This window comes from Boleophthalmus pectinirostris, unplaced genomic scaffold (genome assembly GCF_026225935.1).
Source record: "Boleophthalmus pectinirostris isolate CB_2022bp ecotype Guang Dong unplaced genomic scaffold, ASM2622593v1 HiC_scaffold_6, whole genome shotgun sequence".
Classification (NCBI taxonomy): Eukaryota; Metazoa; Chordata; class Actinopteri; order Gobiiformes; family Gobiidae; genus Boleophthalmus; species Boleophthalmus pectinirostris.
In genome coordinates this window covers 20,853,836-20,879,734 of record NW_026571447.1, presented here as the reverse complement: position 1 = coordinate 20,879,734, position 25,899 = coordinate 20,853,836, and the positions used below count along the sequence as shown (strand labels likewise).

General features: G+C 40.7%; 1 protein-coding gene across 2 annotated transcripts in view; it reads left to right on the top strand.

The window, feature by feature from the left end:
* Positions 1-25,899, top strand: part of znf407 (zinc finger protein 407) — a 114,848-nt gene that overhangs the window by 78,608 nt on the left and 10,341 nt on the right. For both annotated transcript variants that reach the window (XM_055164187.1, XM_020937154.2), the window contains one exon: positions 1,705-1,883. In XM_055164187.1, coding sequence (XP_055020162.1) covers positions 1,705-1,883 — 179 coding nt within the window. The remainder of the gene's footprint in view (positions 1-1,704; positions 1,884-25,899) is intronic.

The following is a 25,899-nucleotide window of genomic DNA, read 5'->3' as shown; positions in this document are numbered from 1 at the left end:
TGGTGTGGGCTTTCACTAACTGTGACACCTGCTGACTCCTAAACGCACGTTGTGTTGTTTTAATATGACAATTACACCATTACCATATCTGAGAGATAGCACGGCCCCCCTAGGAATCCGCCCGCGCGCTCTTTAGAACCTTTTAGCTCCGCGGAAAATTTTATCTATTTATGCTTCCATTTTTGAATAAGAAATCGGCTCACTTTTAGTAGTTAATGCATTTTTAGCTCAGTGATTTGCGTTAATTTATGAGCATGTGACAGTTTCATTTTCTAATGCAGTCTACTTTTCAATACTTTCAGTAAAAGGCAACAGATGTGACCGTGATTTGTCTCTGTACCTGTTGTAATACCTGTCATTGAGGGCTGATGAAGTTATCACAATAATAAGTAGTTCTTTGCTAAATAATTGACTTAGGTTTTTGCTGAAATTTGAAACATCACGGCATTGGTTGTATTTTACATATAAAATTATTGTTACAGCATAAGTTTCAGTTTTTTTCAGTGATACATGACCCCAATATCCAAACCTAAATACAATAAATAAATAAATACAATAACTTTCCTGGATAAAAGCTGTAATTACCAGCTGCTGTTTTCTGCCTGAAATAGATTGATATAAAGCAAACACAATGCCTATAAAAGTAACATAATCCTTGTATTGAATCCTTGGATGTATTGTTGCAGCCTAATGTCCAAGAGCTTATTGTTCAATTGTGGCCACTCTTGTATATATTCTACTGCTTGGACAGCACCAAGCGAGGGGCCGCTCTCTTCTTTAGGGCCCCAATGGAGCCAGGTTGGACTCTGGTTCATGATGGAGAGTAGTGTCTCTGCAAAAGTGAAAACAAATTCTCTCCTTGGCTGGCGTGAGCTATGGCACTGTGAGGCTTTATTGTCCCGGCCAAGGTGATAAGGGAGAGTAATTGCGTATTATACTGTCCGAGAATGTCAGGTCCAAACTGAGCACGAGTGCCCCATCCATCAACACTGATGCTGCTGTTTATGTGTGTGTATGAGGCACTGTGCAGGCTGCTGCATGATGCATTATGGGTATGGGCAGTGTGCACGTGTGTGTGGTTCATTTTGTTTTCATGTCTATACAGTGCAGCAACACCTTTGTCATGTCATATCTGAGATTTTGTATTTTGTTTGCTTGTGTATGCATAGGTCCATCCGGGGCCAGTATCACACACAGGGGTGTCTGCAGGCAGGTTTAGATAGAGCCTAGGAGCAGGTCAGGCAGCATCATTAATCAGCTGTGGCTTGTGTGTGACTCTAGAGCTGACATCATTACATCCTACACCCTGCACTACCGCTCTATAGGCCTGGCCTGTCTGACCAGCCCCCAGACCCACCAGCCTTTTCAACATACACACAATGAAACTGCATGTCTGTCACACTCATGCTGGCTCTGTGCTAATTAGACAAAACTACTTAGAACTAAGAATTCATTGAAGAATGTTCACTGATGTGAATCATTGTGTCTGAGAACGCCAGACAGCATTGCACATGTTTCACCTGGACAATGTTGTACTGTAAAGTAGAAAATCAGACACTGTGGTCAATAGTTCCTAATAGAAAGAGAAAAACAGAAACAGACAGAAAAACCTTGAGTTTGCAGTAGAATGACTTATCCTATGTTTTCTTTTTTCTAACTTTCCTTTGGTATTGTTCAAGACTTTTTTCTTTGTTTGTTCTGTAGATCAAACTGTGCTGAAAACATCCGGAAGCACATCCTCCACACAGGGAAGCATGAGGGGGTGAAGATGTACAACTGTCCTAAATGTTCCTTTGCCACTAACTCGCCCAATGAGTTCAGGAACCATCTGAAGGAGAGTCACGCAGATATTGAGAACCCAGACTTGGCCTACCTACATGCAGGTAACAACCAGTTTCAAATTCAGTATCAGGCAGTGTTTTTCAGCACACCACCTTTGAATTAATAGCAGCACACATTGACATTACTAGTGGTATGTGATTTACTGAAGTGATTAGTTTTCTGCCTACTAGTACTAGTTGGTACCTAAATCATTTGAAACCAACAATTGTATTTTTTAATACCAAATACTATACAATTGATAGGAGGTATTGGTTGCCCATTTTTGTGCCTTACTCTTCCTATGCTATCATGGCCTGCCCCTGACTTTATTATTTGTCAGAGGTCTGAGTTTGTTAAATCCTTTGTGACTGTTTGCCCTCTATCAGCATTGTGTTGTACAACTTGATTCACTGAAAACATCACAGACCAAAAGGCAGCACTCAAAGATTGCAGGTCTTAGCCATCCCTGCCAATCACTCAGGTCAGAGAGACAGATGAAATCTTTTACCTCCACGATTGGTTTCTTTGTGTCTCTATGTTCCTCCTTTGTCCTTGAGGGTTTCCAAATCCAATCGGTGGAGTGCTTGTCCTTCAGAGGAGCAGGGAGGACAGGCGTGATCCTGTTATCCCTCTGACCTCACATAAAAGCAGTAGACTCGGCTGGGAGCAGAGCAGGCCAGACTTGGACGATGCAGAGGGTTGTATTCTGCTTCACTGTGGGGCCGTTGATAGTGAAATGTGATGTTTACATGCTCTGACCCTAAAACTTTCCTTCTAAAACAGGAGGATACCACTGTGTCCTCTGGGTTTCCCCGGGTCCTCTTTAAAGTGACATTTACCCCTCTGCCCTTGACTCTTAAACACCTCTTTGTCTTAAACTATCCATATAACCTTTACTCAATTTTATGTTCAGAAGTCCTTTTCTTCCTTTGGGCATCTTGCCAGAGTTTGTCCTTATGCGCAGATGACCCCTGCTTTGGCTTTTTTTCTTTGCTGTAAAAAAGTGTTTGTTACAAAGGACTCAGGAAGATAAAATACCCTATGTACCTTTATTACATTTTTTCCAGCCCACATATGATGGTGCTGTTTTAACAAAAGAAATCATCAGCTTCTCAGAAGTAGTGTATTCAAACTAAAGGGTTTTCAGAAAAGCATGGGAAGTGAACTTGGGCTTCTACCTGTTCAAAAGTAGAATGGCAGAGTGGGGGTGGTACAGGAAGGAGATGTGTTTCATCTAAGTAGACAGAACCAGACCAAAAGAAAGAGACAGGGAGAAAAGATTAAGAAGGTAGATGTTGAATTAACCTGCTTGTGATTGCTCTCTGTCAGAGTGGCACCAGGGCCAGCAGCAAGAGGCAAATGGCCTGTGATGGCCCTTCCCACCGCTCCCTCTTTGAAAGACACAGATCAAAAGCAGCCTAGTCACGGACCCTCGCCGCCCCGCGCCCCCCGATTGATTGACACGGAAACGTCTCCAGCGCCGCTGCTCTGTCTCTCCATATCACCCTACCCTTCTTCCGTTCCCTTCTTTATGCAGCATCGTACTCCAAATTAAAGCCCTTCTCAAGGATGAAAGCAGAGGTCCTTTGCATTGAAGGAAGACAGAATTAGAGCCAGCCAGTGATGGAGAGGAATGATGATTAGAGTTTGAGGAAGATGTGGCAAAGAGAAAAGAGGTTAGATGTGTGGGGGGGAGATTCAGCTGATACGACACATTTTAATAAAATGGTAATGACAATTGTCTTCCCTGCTCGATGTGCAGATAGATCTGCCAAAGAGAAGTGGCAGTGCGTGTGTGATCTCAGCCTGCACACTGCAGCACAAGTGGAGCTACAGGTATCTTACAGGGCTGCGACTGCGGCTAAATTACCACTGCTCCAACTTTCTTCTAGTTAAAATGCTGAAAGCACTCAGTGACTGGCGTGGCTTGGGGAAATGTTCCATTTTCTTTTTCTTTGCTCCCTCTGGCGAGGTCATCTGGTTTCAGGGCTCTGGTTTTGTTAAATCAGCCCTTGTCCTGGTGAGTTTTAAGGACTATAACACACACAGGTGGGGTGTCGCCATTAACTCTGAGCTCCTCCACTCCACTATTTTTAATTGTGAAATATTTCTCCAATTTCGCACCAAGGTTGCAAATTGCTAATCTTGGAGGCATAGAGATCAAATGCTTTGTAATTAGCTAACAGCATCTGAGTGCTGAAAACCATTGCTTTATGCCTAAAAAGATAATACAAATAAATAAAGAAACTTGTTCAAGGCGTTGTTGCTGCTTATGCAGATTGTGTTTTCTTAATAATGCATGATGGATGGCTACTGTAGAGGACTGCAGGAGACCTGGCCTTGTAAGTGATGATCTTAATACACAGTTACAACCACAGGCAAATGTATTTGTTTGCATAGATTTTGTCCTTATTAAACAAATGTGTACACAAATATGGGCTTGGATGGCTTTTACTTAAGTTATGCAGCAGCTCCTCCCTCTCCCTCACCTTCTGTTCCTCATGTAATGAAACATTACTCTCAGGAGTGCTCTGTGTCCCAGCTGTGTGTTGCATTGTTCAGGACAGGTGTGCGTGTCCCGGCAGATGACACAGTGTCGACATGGTGAATGAAGCCACAGACACCAGCGATAAAATCAACATCTGCTTTTAATAACAACGTGCTATATGTGACACGTTTGGATGTGGGGAAATATGTGTAAAACATTGTACAACAGTTCCTGAAAAACACCTATAGGACTTCAAGTCGTCAGCAGTAGTGATGAACCTGCGTCTTTGTGTCACCGTCCTTATGTTGCTTTTACTTGATGAGCATTAATGAAAAAAGTCATTCTGTTCACTACAGTGTAAAGTCACCTCATTCTGTCGCTGTTGTCTTAAAACGTTTTTTTGGTGTCTCTTACAAACTTCGACATTTTCAGACTAAAACACGGTAATCCGGTGATAAAACGGCAAAGGGAGAGGTAAAAACATTGGGAGGCAATTAGTTTGATTTACTAAGAGTAGTAGCTTTAAACAAACTGTTCAAAATATCAAATTCTGGGTGTGAATTCTTTACAGTAATTTGGAAAGACAAATAACACTTGTAACACTGATATCTAAACAGCATGTCTCTCCAAGAAAACACTTTGAAATTAGGACAGGGCATTATTGGGGGAAAAAAATCATATTATCAAAATTCATGTACCCTTTTTTCTATTGCCTTTAAGATATAAATAAACTCATCTGCTTCTTCTGGAAGTTAACACTTCTCTGTGATTGGTTAAATCCAGCTGTCACTCACCCAGAGCCTTTCAGAGGCCGACCAATAAGAGAAGTGGGTGGGATAAAGAGCATGTGCTTGAGCAGACAGCTGCATTAAACAGAGAAATAGTGACTCATGATATGACCAGATCGTTACAGGACTGAGATCACAATTAGATTTTTATTCCCATATGGCCCAGTCTTACAATGTGCAGTGATGTGTGGTTTTGGGTTGTGCTCAGCTCCAGTTGTACATGACTGAACCACTGCAGGACTAGTATGGGCAGAGCAGGCAGCAATCCCCAGCATAATGACCTGCTTCAATGAGCATGAAAACTCTCCCAAACGGCAGCATTCATCACACATCAGCCACAACAAACCACCTTTTGTTTCACTCCCTTCACTTTTTCCAAATTATTGAATGGGTGTTCATAGACTTTCACTCAATCAGCCAAATGAAAACACAGAATAAAGGCTTGTTACTCCATCTGCTACTTTGAATTAAAGGTGCACTGTGCAACTTTTCTGGTGAAGGGTCCGCCACCCGCTTGTCTCCACGGAGATGTTATTACTTTGCCTGGAATGTTCTATGGTATGACATTAAACATTTCCATCTAGCATGTATCCATTACCAGTGTATCTATTGCTCAAAAATACAACAATTCCTTCAGTAAATAGGGGCAACTCTCCACAGATTTGAATTGTAATGCAGTGTAATGCTGTAACCTGCTTGTCTCCCATGAGATACATTTAATCTACTCTATGGGATATTCTAGACAAAATAAGAATATTTCCATAGAGACAAGCAGGTGGCGGACCCTCCGCTACAAATATTACACAGTACACCTTTAAATAAACAATTGTACTTTTTTGCACATAGATAACTAAAGATTTTATATTTTCTGCCAATTATTATTATGTTGCATATTTTTAATTCTCTGTAGTGTCCCAGTTGTTTTATGTCAATTGTATGTGCAGGTTTGAAATAACTAACTAACTAACCTGTTTATAATTATCTGGAACTATTTTTGTTGAAATGTTTTTTGACCTAAAAGTATGTGTGCATATTATGATGGCACACAGCACAGCGTATAGTATCTGGGCAAACTGAATACTGCAGTGCACAAGTGAGTGATGTGTGATCAGGAGGCTTGAGGCAGTGCTGTCCCTCCTGTACGGGACACTGAATATAAGACCCGACAGAACGCCGCCTATAAAGCCTTTTCCATAATTCAGGCCTTCTCTCCCAGTTCACTGTACGTACACAGTCAAAGCTAAAGGCTAACCTCTATCTCTTACTAGAAATACAGAGCAAGTACTAAACAAAACATGTGGAAATCTAGTTATTAAATAATGTTTTCATATTATGTTCACTTGATCTTTATGGCCTCTACAGAGTAAACAGTGCAGTTTTCCCCTGATCATTCCCTCTGCACTGACCTTTGACCTCTGTACCGCTGAGGATCGTTTGTTGCCCAGACGCCACGTGTCATCTCTTTGGTGGCTCTCCAAACATCTCAGCATTTCTAATTACTAACAGACTCAACTTTCCAAACTAAACAACCAATTATGAGCGCTTAAGCCCAGCCCAGGCTCCTGTTTCCTGATACAGTGGCCTATTAGGAGCCCTTATTTCTCCCTGTGCATAATTGAATCCCCTGGCTGCTCATCAGTGGGCTAATTTAAGCCAATGTGTAGAGTTGATAATCAGAGGGGCTGCCTGTTAGACTATCAGACCCCAATTAAGTGCCCTCTTATTTCCACCATTACAAGGGACTATCACGACTTTTGTTATTGTACTTCCTTCTTTATCGCAAGGTTTGTTTGGGCAATTTGTGGCCCCTTTGTTGATGAAGAAAACACTTTTACTACTTAAGTGCTGGTGATTATAACTGGATGAAAAGTATATGCTACATATAATTATAGTTTGCATCTTATTGTTGGAGAAAAAAGACACTGTGTAGCATTTCTAGTAGAGGGTATGCCACCTGCCTGTCTCCATGGAGATGTTATTGCTTTGCCTGGAATGTTCCAGAGAATTGCATTAAATGTACTGTATCTTTCTTTCATTATGTGTGTTTTTTATTTCTCGAAAATATCTTATAGTGAATGGGTTCACCTCTCCACAGATCCGACCTGTAATTTGGTCTTCGTTCAATGGTTCAATATTTCAAGGTTAGCAGATGCAGTCCCTCACTTATCATTTGCTGTGTAGAAAGTGCATGACTGAAAATGTAAGTTTATGAAGTTATATAATATTGACATAGTTCTGCCAAAGTCTGATGCTTCTAACTTCTTTTGCTACAAATGTGAAATGTAGAAAGTTTGGATCAATAGTTTTGCTGTCTCTTTGGTTCGGATATCTCACTTTTTACCATGTTCTTTCCTCTCCCTTGTCCTTGTTCCTGTGCTGGTGCAGTTGAGGAGAGCCCGGGTGTAGAATAGGCCCACAGAGGCTGGTGATGACTGTCTTCAAGCATAGCTCCAGTTGGGGACTTTGTGTTTCAAGTGTGTATCAATGTGTATGTGCGTGTATTAGTAACTGTGGCTGTGTCTTGGAAATCTTAAGCTTGTGTGTGTGTTTTGTGGTGGCGTCGACTCCCCATAGCCTAATTAAAGGGCGAGGAAAGCCACTCACAGGGAGATTAAACCTAAAAGGGTAAATTAGCACTCAAAGGGGGTGTGGCAAATTCACACATATGCACAGGCCATGAAATCTGTTCTGACACCTGCGAAAAAAGGGGGGAAAAAGATAAAGCTGAGAGAAGAAAACTTTTGTAATTTTTTTTTTAAAAGAGAAAAATACAGTTTACAGCTAATTCACGCATACTTCTATAACCATTTGGACTGGGTTGGTTAATAATGGTTGGAGAGTTCTAGTTACATATTAATTCAGATTTCTTTTGCAAATAATGTCAAAACAAGCAGTCAAAATAAATGCAAAAGACTGTCAAATATATACAAATTGAAAATATTTAAGAGTTGTACAGGAGCAAAACAAGCACAACACTCAAAGAATTACTACGAGTCAGACAATTCTTACAATAGTAGAGGAGAAACAAAAGACTGATAGGATGAGAGACTCAATGTGTTGCTTTAAAAATCGCCACACTGGACAGCTGCAAGAAAGATGGAAGTCTAACCATACGAATCCCCTCCAAACTAAATGTAGAAATAATGAAATCTATTTTTAATTGGCTATTTTAATTTAACAAGATACTTAAATACATTGGAGCTGTGTCTGCTGCCATTTGGCCAAGTTCACCGTGATTTTATTGTAATAGTGCAAATCCATTGTTCAGTTTTTCGTAAGGAGTATGGCTCCCACTGAGAGATAACACAAATTTAAAAGCGTGTGCATATGCTGCTAACAGTCGTGCAAATGTAAGACCATTTCAGAAATTTTGAGGTACTACTATCACATGAATAGTGTTCTTGTGATCTTTCCCTTTCATCTTTTTTAATCTCATCTCTTTAAATTGATGTCATATGTATAAAGAGATATTTTGAATGAAAGTTGAAGTTTAAAGTGTTATTTTTGCAAAATTGTGAGCCATACCGTACAAAAGTCATCTTATTTATATTGCTTTATATACTGTAGCTGTGTGTATTGATGCCGCTGGCTAGTTTCAGTATCTTTTGAAAACATCTGTACTGTAGCCCCTCACTGTGCCTTGGCTTCATCAGTCTCTTTCAAGCTGGTGTCTCGGGATGTTGTATCTGGTATGACGTCTCACTATAGCAGCGACATTGTGTTTGTTGTAAAGTGGAGAGTGACTGATGTGAGTCTATGCCATGTTATCTGTCTCCCTATTTGTTTGCTGGCCCATCTGATGGTTGCTTGTCTCTATATACAGTTTGGACTGCTATCAGACAAGTAAGACTCAGGCTGCTCCTTCACTGTGTGTATGTGTGTGTCATCTGTCAGTGTCTCTCACCAACATCAGACATCTTAAACATTATCTTGCCCATGAGCCGAGAAATGCATACAAAACTTGAAGGTCAAATCTAGGTGTGTGCAACAATATTGAAACATTGATTAATCTGATGGTACAGTATCAATATCGTGGGCTATTGTATCTATATATTTACAATTTTGTTGCTAGTTTAGAGGATCAAAACTTCACAAAATATTTGACATATTATTTAAATAGGTGTATTTAATATAGACTTCGCTCAGGTAGTGGTTTAATAAAGATTTTTAGTATCACAGCCATGATTTAGCCTTTATTTTTCACTCATCCTTATTGAATAAATTAAAAATATATCATTTACATTTATTGAATTGAACGTTCACAGTATCGTGTCATATTGTATTGTGGTCCATGTATCGAGATATGTATTGTATTGGCAACTTCTTAATGATGCCCAGCCCTAAAATCTTTTATTTTAGCAGCCCATATCTTTATATCAACCAGGGTCAATAAACATGCCTGCCTCAATAGCTATTAGAAGCTCAAAAGCATTGAGAGCATTGTAAATGTGAAGTTAACACAATAGCAGATGGAAAACATAAAATATTAAATTGGGCAAATACAACATTATGCTTAGTTGCGTGCCTTTGTATACTTTATACAGTTTAAGGTTGTTCATTAAACTTTAGAAATAACTTAGTGTATAGGCTATGATGAAGACACATTTATCAAGAGAAGAGACTGAAGTAGAAAGAAAGAAAATATTTGCTTTAGAGTCTCCACAGGTACATCTTAGTTTATAGGACTTCTCTCCATCACATTTTGAGCTCTTGGGAGGTCTTGTAACATAATTCTTTAATAGTAATACTTATTAGATGCACCTTCTTCCTAACTTTTGCTTTTCTATAAATGTTGAGCCCAGGTGTAAGAGGCCTTGCAAGCATGTCTTCCTCAGAGGAGCACATACACACACTCTGTAGACCTGGACCTTCCTGGACCTGCACACAGGAATACAGATTTGGTTCTTTTCTAGATAGGGATCAGCCTCACCATGGTTTCGGAAATGCTATCTTCACCAGGCAGCTGAATTGATAATACTCCCCCGTACGCATTTTATTACAAAGGCCCAGTTTGTAAAAAGGTAATCATTTATTGTTGCTACTATCGCCTCTGAGCCATACATCTTCTGTCTTCACAGGACAAAGTTCTCCTGCTGCTATCCACACATTTTTACCTTTTTATTATGATTTTTTTTTTTTTCTCTTCCGTTTGCCTGTGGGTTTGTACACGACTATTTTCCATCACCATCTCCTGCTACTTCTGAGTTTTACACCTGGTAGAAGTCATTTTTTGTAGTTAAATGTATGTATTTTTCCCTGCGTGTTTTGTACACTCTGTTTAGGGCAACAAGGCTGAAAATGACAGTGAATGAAGGACTAATCCCTATGGGCACACAGCAGAATCCAATACCAAGTACCCAAATCTCATCATTTCAATTATCATATTTATCATATTTATTCATTTTCTTGCAGCCAGGCTTAATGCTGCCTCTCTCTCCCCGTCTCCTCTTCTGTACGTTAATCTATTTTTTCCCTTCATTGCTCTCTCCACTGGCGACATGTGAGCCTGCCAGTCATCTTGATTGACAGAGCTCAAGTGGCCTACGGAAAAGCAGCTCATTTTTCTCTTTTTTATTTTTTTTGGTCAGGCGTTGTGCCGGAGATGCCTGGGTCTTATCAGGAAACCCAATTTATTGCCGTTTCTCTGGGCAAAAGGGGTTGCCACTCACATTGACTGACAGCTCTCAGATTTGCCGGGCTGCAGTGGAGGGATTTCCTTTAAGTTGTTATGTTGTTCGTTTTTTCTTTAGATTGCCCTTGTACCATCTGAGATTATTCTGTTGCACACCGATGTACATGCACACTCCACTCACAAAGACACATAAATCAGCTGTCTCCACTTGTGCAACTATTCTGTTTTGGTCCAGGCTTAGCTGTGATTTTGACTGACAGCGATGTGATTGGCAGCCATGAGCGGGTCAGGATCAGCCTCACAACATCTTTGTTTAGATGGAAGTGTCAGGAAAATACATTTGAATTTGCTGCATGTGCTTTGTTTGCTGAGACTTTCAGTAGATGTGTGATAAATCTTAAGTATTATAGGAGATACTACATGACACATTATGATCATTTGTATTTTTCCCTGTCATTTATTTTACCATTTTATTGTAAATGTAATGCATTTCCCTCTCAATACCCAGCATGGTAGACCTATAAGTCAATATCCATTTTGTGTCCATCCCAAGCCAGTATAAATGAAAAGGATAGTGACTGGCAAATACAGCATAAAACCTGCTCAACCAGTTTCTGCACACCAGGGGGCAGATCCTTTCTTACCTCCATCTCACATAAGAAATTGCATAATGTAATAGATGAAAAGGATAAAAGGGTAATTGTAAATTGTTTTAAAGACTAACTTACAAGCAGGACTTTTTCTATAAGCTTCAGTCCTGTGCGGCTGTGTCTTTGTTTATTGAGTTTGAAAGCACTATTGTGTATATCATCACATGTGAGTTTTTCACATGTCCCTGTCCATGCATGCATGTGAAACGTGCACGTGTGTCATCTCCCGTGCGTGTGCGTGTGTGTTTGTTGAATATGACCTCCGAATCCTCAGGCTTATCGTGGCGGTGTTCCACATTATTGATAGCGAGCACAGATATCGACAGGCCAAACGCCGGCAGCTTCCAGCTGCGCTGGGAAGCGGGATGGGACTTTGATATGACATATTGTGCGTCTCAGCACAAGCCATAAATAATTGTGACACGTTTTTGTATGCATGGGAAAGTCCTTGATTCAGCCTCCCATAAAAATAAACTTCTATTATGGAAGGTATTTGTCAAGTGGGTGCGTGATGGATGGCCCGGCGTTTACCCCATGGCAGGACGATGGGTTATGGATGCCCGCCGCCCCTTGCCGGGGGAGGAGTCGCACCAAGCAACGCTGACACCAGAGTAATTACTGCCCTCCTCAACACAGCATTGCAGGGAGGGGAGGGAGGGGTGAGGGCAGAAAGGTAGGGTAAGCTTGTTAAACGCACCTGCACCTCCCCGGCTCTTCTCTGTCCTGTAATATGATCTGCATGAAGTCACGAGGGCTGGCCTGATGCGACATGGACAGATGGATGGTTAGGTTTTGTATTGATTGACAGATTGATTGAAGTGATGACTGATTCTTAGTGAAGAGGCTTTTTGTTTCACATGTTTCCAAGAATCAATGCACTGCACCGCATTAGTTCACAGAAATGAGCCCATGGTAAAGGTCATGGTTACAGCATTCTTCATATTTGAAGGACATGCTACATGAGTTTGCTATTCACAACAATAACAATAACTCTTAGCTTATCTATGTTTGGACTGGTTAGAATGATTGCTTACTGTATTTAGTTTGATAGCTGTACAGGATCACAACTACTATTCTACTCCAGCTAGTTTGTTGTGTGTCATTTTGACAATGTTGCTGGGTTAATGTAACTTGTGGTATCCATGAAGTGAAGTTAACATTTAGAATTAGCTATATTGCAGATACCTTCAATGCACTATTAGTAAAAAAAAATATAATTGTGTTGTGTGTGTGTGTGTGTGTGTGTTTGTAATAATATTATACATATAAGACCTGTAATACCCTGTAAATGTGTGCACATTGAAGTGCTGTGTTAGTTTGCATATATTCCCAGCCTTATGTGCATGCGTTCTCATGTTCCCATGCTTATGAATATGTACAGGCATTTGTGTGTGCTAATGAGAGCTTGTGTGTTGCTATGTGTCTTCATACATGTCAATCTGTGAGCCCAGCAGCCAGATTTAGGTGCCATCTGAGGAAGAGGAGGCAGGTGGGCGAGTGGAAAGAGAAGGCGCCCTCCTGAACTACTCGTAGCCCGGTGGGCTCAGAGACTGCGTGGGCACACAGGTGGGTCTGTGGCTCAGAGCTGGGACTCAGAGCAGCCTGTCAGTGGGAGTGGCACCTGCTTACCACTGCACCCTGTTCATCCTTACATCTGCTCTGCCTCCTCTGTCCTCACCTCCTCTATCAAGGTTTTAACCCCACCTGCCTTACTGTCGTACGGTTTCATACAACTTGGGCCTGTCGTAGCTGGGTTAGTCCAGATGTTCAGACATGCAGCTGTGAAGAAAGGTTTTGTCAGGACACAAACAATTATAGGAACAGCAGACTGCCTCAGTGCCACAGAGGTGACTGTTAAGTAAGATGATTGGTACATGATAGTGTGTAGATATCATCTTGCGGATGGACACAATGTCTCAGAAATCTGACTTTTTTGTACATGGCACCAAATAAAGCCGAGATCATGTCAGTTTGTCAGTTACAGCACAACCTGACCACTGTTCTGGTCAGTTCAAAGTATAACTTATAAGTATTTGTATTTGTTGTTGTTGTTGCTGAGATTTTCTAACCATATATTTGAAAGCGCACTATGTAATTTCATAAACACATGATTAAACAAATCCAAAAGTACATAAGAAGATCTCACCACAACAGAGACAAAACAGTGTTTAAATGAGGTTCACATGACATAAGCAAAATCTTAAACACGGCAGTTTAGAGTCCATATCCTATTTTTACCAGTATATAACATCCAATTATAATTATCACGAGATAACTAAATAAAGGCTGTTCCGTGTGGTGTGAAATGTGCTTTAACAGCACTTTCAAATATTCATTTTTGACTAAAATACTGTTCAGCTTTTCTACATAATTGTACTTCATGCATGTGTGTATGACTAGTACAAGTATCTTTTCTTGTGCATGTTTGCTGCTTTTCCGTAGGCATACAGCCAGTTGGAGAACCCTCCCATGCACAGGCGGAGGCAGACACTGTTGTCGAGATGCTTGTTTGCATGGATTGGGCTCTGTTTAACCTGGTAACCCTCTCTCAGGGCATGGATAGGTTGACTGAGGCATCTGTCGGCTGCTCCAGATGTGAGGTCAGCCAGAAGAACAGGCCTTAGTCAATAGGCTTAGGAGACCATCAGGGACTATCGATTGTGGCGGACAGTGAGGCCAGCTCTGCACTAATTGTTTCTTTACTAGCCTGTGGCAAAGACAACAGTCACGGGCAGGGACTCATGAATCTTACATCTGTTTTGTTGCGAAAGCACTAAGAGTTAATAGCCTTTGATTACCAAGGGGTTAGTGTGTGTGCTGGGATAATGTGTGTGTAAATTAAGGAGGCATTGAAAACACAATATTATCTTGGTCTTATCTCGGCTTTGGATGTTTTATTTACCCAAGGAAGATTCTATAATAAATATTTTAAAGCGTTTTATGAAAAGTGCATCTTAATAGCCAACGTTATCCAAACTTTTTAGTAGGAAATAGTATTTTCTTGAAATTATCATATGAAATTACCATGAATTAGCACCATTTGCATAATATTGTAATGGTGTCCTTGTTAGCAATAGCATTGAAAGTATTATAAAAGTAGTTAGAATAACTTAAAGCAAGGTCATTGTGGTTTGGAGTAAGATTAACTGTGTGTCTTATTCTGTTGTACTTTTGCCATTACATTTGAAAGGGGGCCTATGTATTGTTCTTTACAGTGCAGTTTTGCAGCAGAATCCTTGAGTGATATGTGTGTGTATTTGACATTGTTCGGTGCCTGTTGTCCTGGTGTAGCTGGTCACAGGCGAGTTCTGTCCCCCTCCTGCACCCTACTCCCTCCTCTCCCCCAGTGGTCAGCCTGAACTCTCTGTGTGCAGTTTGTTTATTGCGTGCAGCAGCAGAGTTTGTTTGTGGCCGCCTGTCAGAGCGCCTGGCCCGTTGTGATGAAAGACACTTGGACCTTCCCATCCATTTCACATTTGCTCCAATCAATTATTCAACAGGACAGCCAATTAAAAATGAGGGAGAGCGGTCAGGGCCTCGCCCCCCGAAGGCCGCCACTAGACAACTCTCTCCGTGAATAATTGGTGCAATTAATTTAGCATTGAGCAATAAAGGAGTTCTCACTCTCAGCTCGATCTCTCTTTCTTACTCCCTACAGTATATACTACTGCAATACACTGGTCATTATAGTCACACATCCCACCACACACAGTCATGCTAAACATTTGCATTTGATTATATAACACTTAACACACAGGTGAACCTTTACCAAATTACCCCTTTTTATTTACACTGATGCCTAATTAGTCCACACTATAGCTATTATGTATCGAAATGGGAAACAATAGGTTTTGGTGGGTGTTTGTGCTGTAATGATCACCAGCTGGAGGCAGGCTTTATGTGGCTTGTTATATCACTGTTACTGTCCCACACACATGCAGCTGAAACACACTAAAACAAACACACTTTAAACATAAACATTCTTAGGACACAGCAGGACAACAGTCGCTATCATCAACCTTACACAGACCGTAAATTATCGCCATACTGCAAAATTATTCAATTTGCTTGATTCTATACATTTCTCCCCTGTTATTTTTCCTTATCTGCAATTATGGTTAATTTGCTCCTGCCCTCGCATGGTGCCTCAGTCTGTAATGGCACACAGTAATAAGAACACTCAGGAGGTGGCTAATAGTGACAGCTAAATTTCAACAGCTCTGATTTATTCAATCACCAAAGAAGCTTTATGATTGGTCCCTAAAAACCCCATCATCTTCTCCTATTGATCAAGTTTACCTCCTTGTACTTTCCCCCTCTCTCTCACCTCCCATCCTCCTTTGATAGCCAGATTGACACTTGAGTAATTTCCCTGTCAGAGTTTGAGTGACGCATGGTAATGTGAAGACGTTTGAGAGCGGCATTACAACACAAAATAATTTCCAATTTACCGCTCATCAAAAGTGAAAAAAAAAAAGAGCGAGGGAGAGTTGGGATGGAGAGAGGGAGAGAGAGAGGTAGTGAGAGGAGAACACAACAGTGGATTTATGGCTTCAATTACTGATATTTCACATTTAGTTTAAAGCGACATGTTTTTGTAATGTGACAGGCTTCAGTGCATTTGAAAACCTCTTCAGACCTCGCCACTATCCCTCTTCTTCGGCTGGTGTTTTCTCCCTCCCTGCTCTCCTCCAATTCCTCCCTCGTCGAGAGATAATGAAAGGGCGAATCAAACATGAAGAGGGGCAGTGGAGGGAGGGGTGGAGGAGGAGAATGATAGCTGTGACTCTGCAGCCTGTTTAAGGAGCAGGGAGGCGCCTGAAGGGGGAGACTAGGCTTTGAGGTGCTGGTGGATGTGGCTGTCTCTGCCCACCTGTCACACACCAATCACCTCCGATGCCTTCAAAACCCACCCATAGTGCATTGGGACAACACTGATTATTTGGCTTCATTCACTGTCCACAAACATACAAATCTACTTTATATATATAGCATGTTTAATAAAAGTTAGAAGGATGAACACTGCAGATAATAGGTAAAACTAGAACTAGGAAAGGCTAAAGTTTTAATATGCTTCTATAAATAAAAACAGTAACTTAACTTATAGCTACTTGTTTTTGGTGGACCTTTAGGTGACAATAAGATAATTGCTATATCAACTTATCATTGAATACCTGACATATTTAACAATAATTTTGGGGGGTCAGTATTTATTGTAGGTACTTATATATACAATTGTACAGAATATAAGTCCATTTTGTTGTTGTTATTATTATTATTATTATTATTTTCACAACCCAAGTGCTTTTGTGTAATGTGGCCTTGAGGTTTTGCCATAAGTGTGATCATCATGGATTAACTGATTTGATGAATTGAATAAACTTAATTCTCTGGCCAGAGTGCCACAGAATTGCAATACACAAAACATTAAAGATAAACTATATACTCATTTAAAAACACTTTACAAACTTTCCCCATTCTTTTCTCAATGAGTTGATTTCCTCTTCCATGTTTACCTTGACATGTTTTTGACACATGGGGACTGATAGGCAGAAAAATAAGTTCACTTTTCCACTTTTTTCCACCACCCCTCTCACCTGCATCTTCCTGAGTGCACTCATTCACACCAGCAGGTACAAGTGTGACCTCCTATGGCGTGCTCCATGTGCGTATGTGTCTGCTGAACCCCCTGCCCTGATCCAGCTGTTCTAGCACCCCGGCAGAGATTGATAAGTTGATGTTTAGAGCTCTTTGTTTGACGAGCCTCCTGCAGTGAGAGGAAAACAACACCTGCTTGTCACAACATGTACTGTACACACTTGTCTGTCAGCACAAAACTAGATAGAGTTGCAGAATAATTAAGGAATGAGCTAGCACAGTTTAGATCTGAGTTTGGAAATTCATTTACAAATCAAATAATACTCCGCTTTAAACTGGGTGCAATAATTATAGTTATCATCACCCTATAAACTGTATTCTGTCTTTTTTTCCCCCTTGTTTCAAACCTTAGCAGTAGCTTTTGAGCAGTGTCTGTGCTGCGGTGTGTGGTCCAGTCAGGAGTCATATGCTATCCCCAGTGGAGTTCTTTTTTCTTCTGGAGAGCGTTTGTGCTTGAGCCCAGTGCTGCCAACGCCACAGTGAACACTCCACTCTCTCTGATACAAAGAGACATGACTGGCTGTCATTCTGCAGCTCTGAACATGTGACAGTGCCAACAGCTGGGGACGCATGTTTGGCACACTCTGTAGGGGTACATACGTCCAGGTGTAGAATATGTGTGTCTATGGGTGCGCCTGGTGAAGCCATATGTCTCTTTTCCCTGAATTCAGCTTCATATCAGCTCCAAAAGCAAAGTAACATAGCAAAATAGGTTACAGCATTGGCCCTCTATACACTGTAGTTATCACATATGCCATTTTACACACAAAAAAAAAAAAAAAAAAAAACAGTAGCCACCAATGAGAAAGATGGAATGGAAAACCCATTGAAAAAGCAGAGAGGTTTTTATGCATGCATGTGTGATCCTGTGTGGTTTTTCTAGTTCTGGACCGTGACACTTTATCCGTCCTCTATTAGAATCCCTGAATCCAAACTTGTGGTATTCAATCATTTTGATTAAAAGCTGCAGTCTCTAACAGAAGTGTTGGGAGTGGAGCTGCACGGCGGCCCGCTACGTTTGAGAATTCATATATTTTCATAAACTTTTAACAATGTCAATGAGACACGTCTTCAATCTTTGGCCGCGCGACGGCGGGGCATTCAATCTTTCTTTAGCTTTTCGACAGAAAATTTGAATACGACTGCAATGTTATTAATGTGACAGTTCATATGGTGGGCTTCATGGGGGATTTGTGAGGGCTTTTTTATTAGTTTTGGAGACACTTGAAGCAGAGAAAGAAGGAAAGAGAGGAAACGCTCTGTTAGGTCAAACGCAGCTGGAGGGGCCTGAATTTCCAGCTTTCAGTGACGTGGACATTTTAATTTTGCATGCCCAATTAACAACACTAACTAACCAGGGACATTAATTTTTGCAACTGTCTCAATAATAGAAATCCAAATATAGTTTTGGTCCAGTTGTGAATCTTTCATTTATTTATCATTTTGTATTGCTGGTCCCACCCTTCTTATTTCTGAATACATGCAAATCAATATAGCTCTAATCCTGATTTATATAGAGGCACAGTTAGCTCAGACATGGCTCTATGTGGTGTTAGAATATGATGTGTCATACAAACATATGAATAAGAATGTTACCAATAGTTTTGCAGATTCATGATGATAGAAAGTGACCTTAGCGTGATATGACTTTGAGTCCATCATAGGTACGGATTGATAGGAGGTTAAATATAGCCTGATGCAGGACAGTGCATCTGATTGCCCTTGATGCTGCAAAGAGCAAACCCTGGCTAATATGAAATGGTTTGTCAATGCCAGATCAATGTGTACATCTTAAATGAATGCACAGTGGCTACATAATCCATAAGTGTTGGTAGGCTGAGCGGCTGAGCGCAGTATTGAGTGTCTGTTGTCTTTGACACATCTTTGGTGTCATGGGTGGTGCCATGAAGGCGCCTGAGAAACAGGCCAGTCCCCATTCATATAGCTTTTATTACCGTTCTCTGGTTACATACCATAACGCAGGCCATTTTATCAGCATTAACAGCACTCATGCTCAGACACTATTCATCTGTCAATATGCTAACTCTGCTTATTGACATGACTCATTTTTATGACAATCACATTTGCCTAATGCTGTAGCGCAGACATAAGGGGCTTTTACAAATATGTAAGTAATGTGCAGTAGTAAATTATATTATATTTTGTTTTAACATTTATTGTGTAGTATAGCCTTAAGCATTGTTTACATTTTATAGATTAGGAATATTCATCTTGTCTTCTTAATGGACTATTTTTTGTTTATATGGACAAAAAAGTTTATATTTTAGCAATGGGCTTAAATAATACTAGAAACCCTGCTTTATTTGTAGTCTAGTAGCAGCCAAATGCCCACACCTGAGCACATTACATGTTTGCTGTTGTATCTTAACACCATATTGTGTGCATGTTCCACTTATCCGCCCTCTCTTTTGCACACTGCCTGTGTAATGTTTTTCTTTTTGCTTGACTTGTGGACCCTCCCTTGCTCTGAGCGTTCCACTCTCAGCCTCTGCTCGCGGATCGCCGGCCCGTTGTCAGGAGAATGAATGGAGTCCGTCGCCCCCAGTGAAAACCTGGCCAGACACGGAGCGCTAACCCACTGGATAACAGATAGACACAGACACCCCACATCCCTTTTGGGGATTTAAAAGTGGGGTTCGGCTCTCTGTCTGTGTGTGTTGTGGCTATGTGTGTTCCAAAAGGGGATCGCATAGTCGTTTGTAACCCTGGCACTCTCATAGCACCTGCTGCCCAACCCAGGCAGCCTAGTAATGATGCAGACTGATGATGTTAATAAGAGGAGGTGCCCCCCTTGGCTACAGAGCTCCAGCAGCATACATGCACCCAGTTATCCACGAGTAAAGCCACCTATAGACATGTAATCTATATGCCCAAAAAGTTGGGTATAGATTATTATTATTATTATTTTAATCATAGATTTTAAATCTCACAAAACTAAGACTTGAGACTGCATCTTTGTGAAAATATTCCAGAATGTTTTTTTGTTTTTGTTTTTTTTAGCCTAGTGACATATAAAAAATAAATAAATAAATAAATAAAATCATGGATCATGGGCACAATCCACAATCGTACCAATCCTATTTTGTTCCACTATATTTGGAAAGTGTTACTGCCCCTTCAGATTAAAAAAAAAAAAAATCACATTACTTGCTATATTGTACATGATGGTTTGTGATAATATCTGTAGATGATTGTGTTCCCTTTTTAATTATAAAACATCTGAACTTTTTAGAAGTGAGTTGGTCATACAGTAGACTCTGCCAGGCATGGCATATATCATCCACATGCAACAGACATAGTGTGTAGCCCCATACATAATCTTGTATTCAACTTGGGAGTTGGAGGAAACACTAGCTTCCTATCTGAGCAAAGATAAAGAAATAATGGAAATAAAAATGTGTTTGAGCATGTGGGTGCAATCTTTCTGCTGGAAGGTACAAAGACAATTATCACACACAGGGCTGTCCTCATGCATGTAGCAATGCTCCGTCTCTTTTTATTTAGGAGATAAACATCAGTAATTGGAGGTTGATGTACGGTTTCCCTGCTGCACAAACAGGTACATACTATATATACAATTGCACTGTTTTAATCTTGGGCTTTTGGGGGATTGGACATGTATAATCTCTTTCCTGGTACAGTGTAGTAGCTGCAGCTCTGCCAGCACAGGTCGCTAGTTAGTTTGTGTCTTCTTTTTTATGTGGTCCCATAGTCCTGAAGAATTGATAGAGTCGCTGTGTGCATTCCGGCAATGTCAGCACGGCACTTTCACTCCTTCTCTTTCCACTCCACTCTCTTCCCCCGCACCAGGTAAACATATTTTTGCAGAAAAGCTGACGGAGAGCTTGTTTTAACAACCTCAAGGTCAGCGAGTCAAACCGTGCAGTCGTCATGCCGCCTTGCTGCGTGGCGTTGGGGGCCTCAGCATGAGCATGTCTGCATGCGTGTTAGCACGTATGGCATCTCGATGGCAGATTTATTCCTCACAGTGTACCCTCAATAATTCACAACCAGTGCCACTGTCTCCAGCACTGCTCTCTGTGTCATTATGGAGCAGGGCTAAATGCCACCAGACCTTAGTCCATCTCTCCAACTCACAAACATGCTGTTCCTCTGCCCCACTTAGTTATGCCCACACACCTGAGTAAACTGTCTAAAGCTACAAACGCGAGTGAAATCCACCCTGTGTGCACTACTTGGAAAGTGGAGCAATATCAGCAAACCTTATGTTCATATTAATAGTTACATAATATATTTGAATGTTGTGTTTTACCACTAACAACAGTATTTATAGTCAGAATATCCAAAATATTTTGATTACCTTGAATGAAATTTTGTGACCCAGCTGTGGTAATGGTATGGTGATTGTTTCATTTTGATGCAAGTGCTATTTTGAAAGAGCTTTAACTTGTAATTAAACAAGCATGTCATAAAAGCCTGTTTCCCTTGGTGATAATGTTTTATTATTATGTAGAGCACCAAAAAGAAATTTTGATCAAATGAAGCACTAAAGTGGCCATAAACACATTAAGGTATCACAGTAAGTCACTTCCTACATTCATTGGCGCGTCTCTTTTATGGCCTGTCAATGCCTCCTCACTGCAGTGCAAGGCTGTTTTAACCCCCCTGACCTGCTCCTAGCCCTGCTTAACTGTGTTCTGGACATCCGTGACTCCTCTGGTATTACGGAGCTCCTTCAATCTCTCCCATCGATCCGGCTCCCCCTCTGTTGCTATGTGCTTCACCCTCTCTCTGACCCTCCTCTGCTGCCTCATAGCCTGTCTCGTAATGTGCCCTGCGCTGTGCCCTGTGATGCGTATGCGTGTGTGTGTGCGCGCCGCTGACCTGAGTGATGAGTGGTGACCCTCTGGCTGGCGCCTGCCGTCCTCCTCACTCCTATTGATTAGATCTGAGGTTTCATACAGTAGCCACATCACGTGACTCTGTCATTTACTGTCTCTCCACTGTCTCCAACCTGTCCTCCACACACAAGCACTGGCCAGTCACATTGGAGGCACACTTATAAGTGATGAGCTCGTCGCTGCTAATGAATGCGAGGCAGGCTAAAGGGTCAGATTGCATATTGCTTGTATGAACATACACTGGCATCCAGGAAAATGGGTTTAATTAAGAGACAACAGATGCTGTAGCTACAGAGTGAGTCAGCAGTAGAGCCAAGTGTGAGTGAAGGATCAGAACGAAAACACGGATACAGCTGTCAATGTGAATGTGTCAGAGTTTGGTTCCATAGACTACAAGTCTTTCATTACTCAACATGCCAGGTCACTTCCTGTGCATGCACACTTTGGTAAACAGCGCTCAAAAGCCAGACCTATGAATGTGCTGCTGTACTTCTCCCACTCAGTCTATGCCACAGTAATGCTCAGGTTAAGTGTAGTTGCAGGCTATTATACATCATTAGGGTAAGTAAGGCACAGGCAGCTCGGTAAGAGAAATGGACTCTTTCAGATGCTCCATTCCTCACCGGCCATGGCTCAAATCAGACCCAACATCACACATACACAGAGTAGTATACGCACACTGTACTGCACAGGGAAAACAGCGGGCCACTTATCCTTTCAGTCACACAAATCACCTTGTCAATCAGCCTGCTTTATAGGGACTAAATCCTCCTGATGGCCGTGAGTCAGTCCAGCCTGCCACTCTCCTGCCTCAGCGCAAATTAAAGTGTTCTTAATGGGAGCATGGCAGTGTTTTATTGTGTTTTCACATTTTATGATACATGTTTTACACAGAGCAAGCTGGATCCAGAGTGTGGTAATTTCTTCTAACTGCATCAATTAGAGTCAGCCAGCTACATGAGCCAGATATGGGCCTTTCATTAAATTGAGAGATTACGCATACACTATGATAGATAGGATGCAATTTATTTTTGTGTTATTGTGACATTGATTAATAATAAATCCTTTGCTAATGCCATTTTATCGAGTTAATAATTTACTGCTTATTGGGAGGGATTCCTCATTTCTAATTGCAGACTTATTTGGGAAGCAATGATTCTTAATGACTACACCAAGATATTTAACAATTGAATGCAAAGAATAATAGATCTGAATTTCAGATTGTAAAGATGATAATTGATTTCAAAATAAAGAGAATTTAGAAAGATATAAATATATATATATATATATTATATATATATATATATATATATATATATATATATATATAAATAAATGTTATATACACAAATATTTTGGTTTGCACTGATGCATATCTGCAAGATTGTGGGGTCAATTTTCTCACTGTGTGGGTTAAGTAGCAAATGTCTTTCCAAGCTAAATTCTTGGTATGCTTGTATGTGCATTTGAAAGTCCCGATTGTAATCAAATGATGGTCTTCCTATCAATTAGCCAAAGTTACTGTTTTGAATGTGAAAAGCTCTTTATGTGGACACAGCCTGCGCCGTGCCAAATGAGCCTGAACAAATGCCCCTTGTTGTTGCTTCTCCTCTGTCTTGTAGAGGGATACTCTGCTGTCTGCTGACCAAGGAGCACACACCTCGGCCGGGTGCTGCTGTGAGACAGCGGCTGGCCTGGGTGGCAAGGCTCCACCAACCTGGGTGATAGATGAAGCAGGGCAAGAAAAAGACTAATTGTTCTCATTACTGTACAAATAAAAATCAATAGCTTTCAAAGTGAGGAGGAGGTTCTAGCTGTCTTGAAGAGCACTGTAGTTATTGCATAGCAGTGGATTTAGTGGGAATTACAAGTAGTGGCAAAGGCGCTCTGGTACCGATCACATTTGAATGCTAATTTCGATAAAGGACAGTTAGATTAATAGATGTGGCTGTTCAGCGCTGGTCCCTTTCCCCCAGTATAAAGGCAGGTGTGTGGGTGTTGCAGATTGAAGTCCAAAATGCAATTAAAATGGAAAACACAAGGCAAGAAAGCATAGATATTTCACTTTTTTTCCAAATTATAGAAGGAAATTTTATTATCAAGGGAGCATAATTTACACAAGCAATTACAAGGTTAATACATCTTCAACATCCCTCCTTAAAGCCCTCTTATATTTGTTCAGGGATCTTGTTCTTGTATTTTAGTTTAATTGGCTATGTGGAGGGCAACACAGAAGGTCTATGCACAATCACACACAAATATGCGCACTACTAGGCAAATAGCAGCATTCAAGAGAAATATATTATTTATATTGGAATTAACTATCTCAAGTAAAGTAAAGTGTGCAAAATGATTCAAGTTAAAGGTTTATTATGTTCAATGGCGTTGCTGATATCTGTTTTGTAAAATGTTTGTTCCTTGCTGCTTTTTTGTGATTGCCTATTGCAATAGAAAAAAAAACAAAAAAAACATTTCAGGCAAATTTTAGCACATTTCTGATGGTTTGCCATATTGTCTAAATATTGTCATTGGTATAATCCAAAAAGATATTAATTAATAAGATCTTAATTTTTGTCAATATTGCCCACCTCTAGTCTATCTCTACAAGATGATTTTTTTTTTGTACTTTGATTAGTTATTTTTGGAAACTCTTTTCAGTTTGCTTTGACAGTTGATGGTCTCATTTCCCCGTGTGCAGATAAAACCCGTTCTCTAGATGTTGTCTTTTTTTTTATTATTGAAAACATTGGACTTACAAACAATATATTGCTTTTTAAATTATCATTGCAACCATATGTAAATGTGTTTTACTTTAATAGTATCTCATAAATATATGTTGACTTTTAATGAATATTCAGTAAACATGTCCCCAGGCCTTCCTACACATAGCATCCAGAGTGTCCCTAACTTGTCAAAAGTCAGTGTTGGTGAGTGGAGCTAGGCTCAAATGCAAACACAGTGTGTGGATGGGGAGCTGTGGAAGCATATTGGCAGCAATGTGAAGGCTGTGCCCAAACTAGAGTGGCTCAGGTCTGTTTTCTCTTTGACACACATGACAGCTGTGAGAGCAGGACTTCCTGTGTTTGGGAGAGTACACACATTACACACATGTAGACTGAGTTATGGGAGGATGGGGACTCTCACTCATCCAAACTTTGGCCATTTCCTTAAACTTTCCTGCACTCAAGTCAAGTTCCTAACAGATATATGCATCTGATCTCCAAAGTTAATGACTTACAAATTAATTCTTCATGACTTGATAAAATTACTTTAATATGTGGTCTGAAGTTGTAAAGTGGTTTGAAGTTGAACACGTCATTGTCAATCTACTTCGAGCTTCTTCCCTGTCAGGTTGTTTTCCTCTGATTTGGCCTGTCTTACAGCCGCAGACACCATACCGTATGATAGAAATTCAACAGTGAAGCAAATTGGCAGAGCCACAGAGGGCGGATCGACAGTGAGAAGACAAGCTGGGAAGGAGGCGGAGAGCAGAGGAGGCAGTGTGAAAGATAGAGCGCTGAGATGGAGATGATGATGATGATGAGGGAGGAAGAGAACGCCTGGTTTATATAACATCCAGGACGGGCTTTGGCGTGCGTCAGGGAGCTGAGCCATCAATCACTCCATCTGTGTAAAATCACAAGCTGACTCCAATATTGCTAAATATTTATACTGTCACATAGACACAGGCGTGCAGATGAAAAGAGCCATTCATTAGAACCTTCTCAGGCCTGTCAGGCTGGAGATGGAGATTAGAGGAGCTACCTCCCACAGCGCTGCTTCTCTCCTCAGCCCTATATATAGAGCCATCAGGACGATAAATATCTGCAGCCTTGCTGTAGGTAAATACAGTAAATATGGAGCCAGAGCAGGACAACATTGCTAAACACAACTGTGAGTTTAAAGTCAACATTAGAGACTTGTCAAGCTCAATTTTAATCTTATGTAAGCCTCATTGTGACATTCTTTTTTACTTGTA